Genomic DNA, 1,833 nt, shown 5'->3' on the forward strand with positions numbered 1-1,833 from the left:
CTAAGGGGCAACAGCCCTGGCTATATGTACAATTCAATCTACAGCCGTAGTTTATGCGTGGTATATTATACTTTACAAACGCTGCCACAAATACATCATTTGATTTAAATTTGTCACTGAAACAATCCAATACTTTTTTATAAGAAACTCCCCTAGCAATTTGGTAAAGTACAAACACGCAGTAATGGCCACAATAAGCGCTAAGCGTATCTTGTAACTGATTATCTTGATATATGTATGTGCGACAATTCCGGTTTAAAAAGTTTATAAACGCCTTTGGAAATAGCTCACTTGTTGGTGGTAAACCGTAACTATCAAAAAATAGGGCTTTCTCATCATCACACAAGATAATTAGTACCCAGTGACGACCTGGATGGCTGGAATCGTCTGTGTTTACAACATAGGCGGCCGGTTTTTGAGATACAACATCACGGGGTAAGAAGTCACAGGGATATACACCCGCAAATAGCTGTTCGGTATAAGGATCTGACTTGAGAAGATTTGTAATCTGTAGAGTGTTCATGATTAGTTGTGATCATACAGGACTTCTCTTCTGTGGTTTATCTCCAGAATAGCTGGGTTGAGGGCGTACACTATCATGTTTATAGTGTGCGGCGTAGGGATGGCAAATCTGATTTCTGCCCGCAGGTTCCCTGTTTTAATGAGGGAGTAGTGTAATCCTGGTTCCTGATCCGGAGAAAGATCAAAAGAAAAAAATGTATAACCGCGAATGTATTCTTCTCGGTCAATAGCGATCGCGCTGTCTGATTTGTCCTTTCCGGAAATATGCACAAGAGCCATGTACTCTCTAATGGCTAATTCGGCATCGAAATTAGGCTGAAAAGGCCTGGCGGGTATCTGTTGTCCGTCCAGATACAGAGAAGCAAAATTGATGTCGTAATGATTAAAGCAGATAGGATTCTTCTGATACGATCCGCTAAAGGCCTCATTATCGACAAATCCTAATATCACTGTTTTAGGAATCTGCCCGAGGAACAGATTTTCATGGTTCGTAATTCGGGCCCCTGCAGGCACGCTATAGACTTTTAGGCAGGCTATTTCTAGTCCATATTTAGCCGTGGATGAAAGAAGTGCTTGGCTGTGACCTATTCTGACAGCCGGTGACACTTGCACGCGTTTTATGAACAGGGACGCTCGCGTGATTTGAACTTTATACGGCTCGGGATCGGAAGACATCAGGCAGAAAGAGTCTTTATTTCTAGTCATTTTAACCTTAAGATCCAATCCATTTAATATGAGCTTTGGCTGGTTAAATATATCCCCATAAATAGGACCCAAAAGTTCCACAGATTTAGAACGGCGTGAGGCCTGGGCTCTTTTGATGAAGCCTAAGTTGGGGCCATCAAGAGTCCTATCATGATGATGACCAGACGTGTCTTTGTAGAACAGTCCAGCCGTAAGCTGTGATGCCAGCGCTTGAGAACCATAATTCAAAATAGTTTCAATATACGCTCTATAGCTATAAAGATTATCTGATTGCGAGATAATACGATCCCCCAGCGTGATGTCCACTTGGTTGAAAAGCGTCGCTATAGGATAATTAATAAATGCAACGCGAGCGCCGTCTGGGATGTCCGAGTTATCTTGTTTAACTATACGGCAGGTTAGATGTAGGAGGGTATTATTTAAGTCATAATAATATTCACCGCTGCCCGATATGAAGAATTCCAATGGTGCGTTCTCGGTGAGTGCCGCTATAGGCTGTACTTCAACAAATAGCGATTTTTCAATACTCGTTTGTGTGGGCGGTATGGCGAAAATATCCAATTCAGATTTGGTGCATTCTATGGACCCGTCGTGTATGAAAGCCAT

At 42.3% G+C, this 1,833-nt stretch overlaps 1 protein-coding gene across 1 annotated transcript; it reads right to left on the minus strand.

The window, feature by feature from the left end:
* Nucleotides 1-525: 525 nt before the first annotated feature.
* Nucleotides 526-1,833, minus strand: LOC136615549 (uncharacterized protein F54H12.2-like). The gene has a single exon (XM_066594171.1). It carries the CDS (start codon nucleotides 1,831-1,833, stop codon nucleotides 526-528), a length of 1,308 nt encoding a protein of 435 aa, XP_066450268.1.

The sequence above is a fragment of the Eleutherodactylus coqui genome, chromosome 1, assembly GCF_035609145.1.
Source record: "Eleutherodactylus coqui strain aEleCoq1 chromosome 1, aEleCoq1.hap1, whole genome shotgun sequence".
Lineage (NCBI taxonomy): Eukaryota > Metazoa > Chordata > Amphibia > Anura > Eleutherodactylidae > Eleutherodactylus > Eleutherodactylus coqui.

Bases quoted from the DNA above. Each gene is read 5' to 3' on its own strand.
- LOC136615549 (XM_066594171.1), bottom strand. From the start codon at position 1,833: ATGGCTTTCATACACGACGGGTCCATAGAATGCACCAAATCTGAATTG.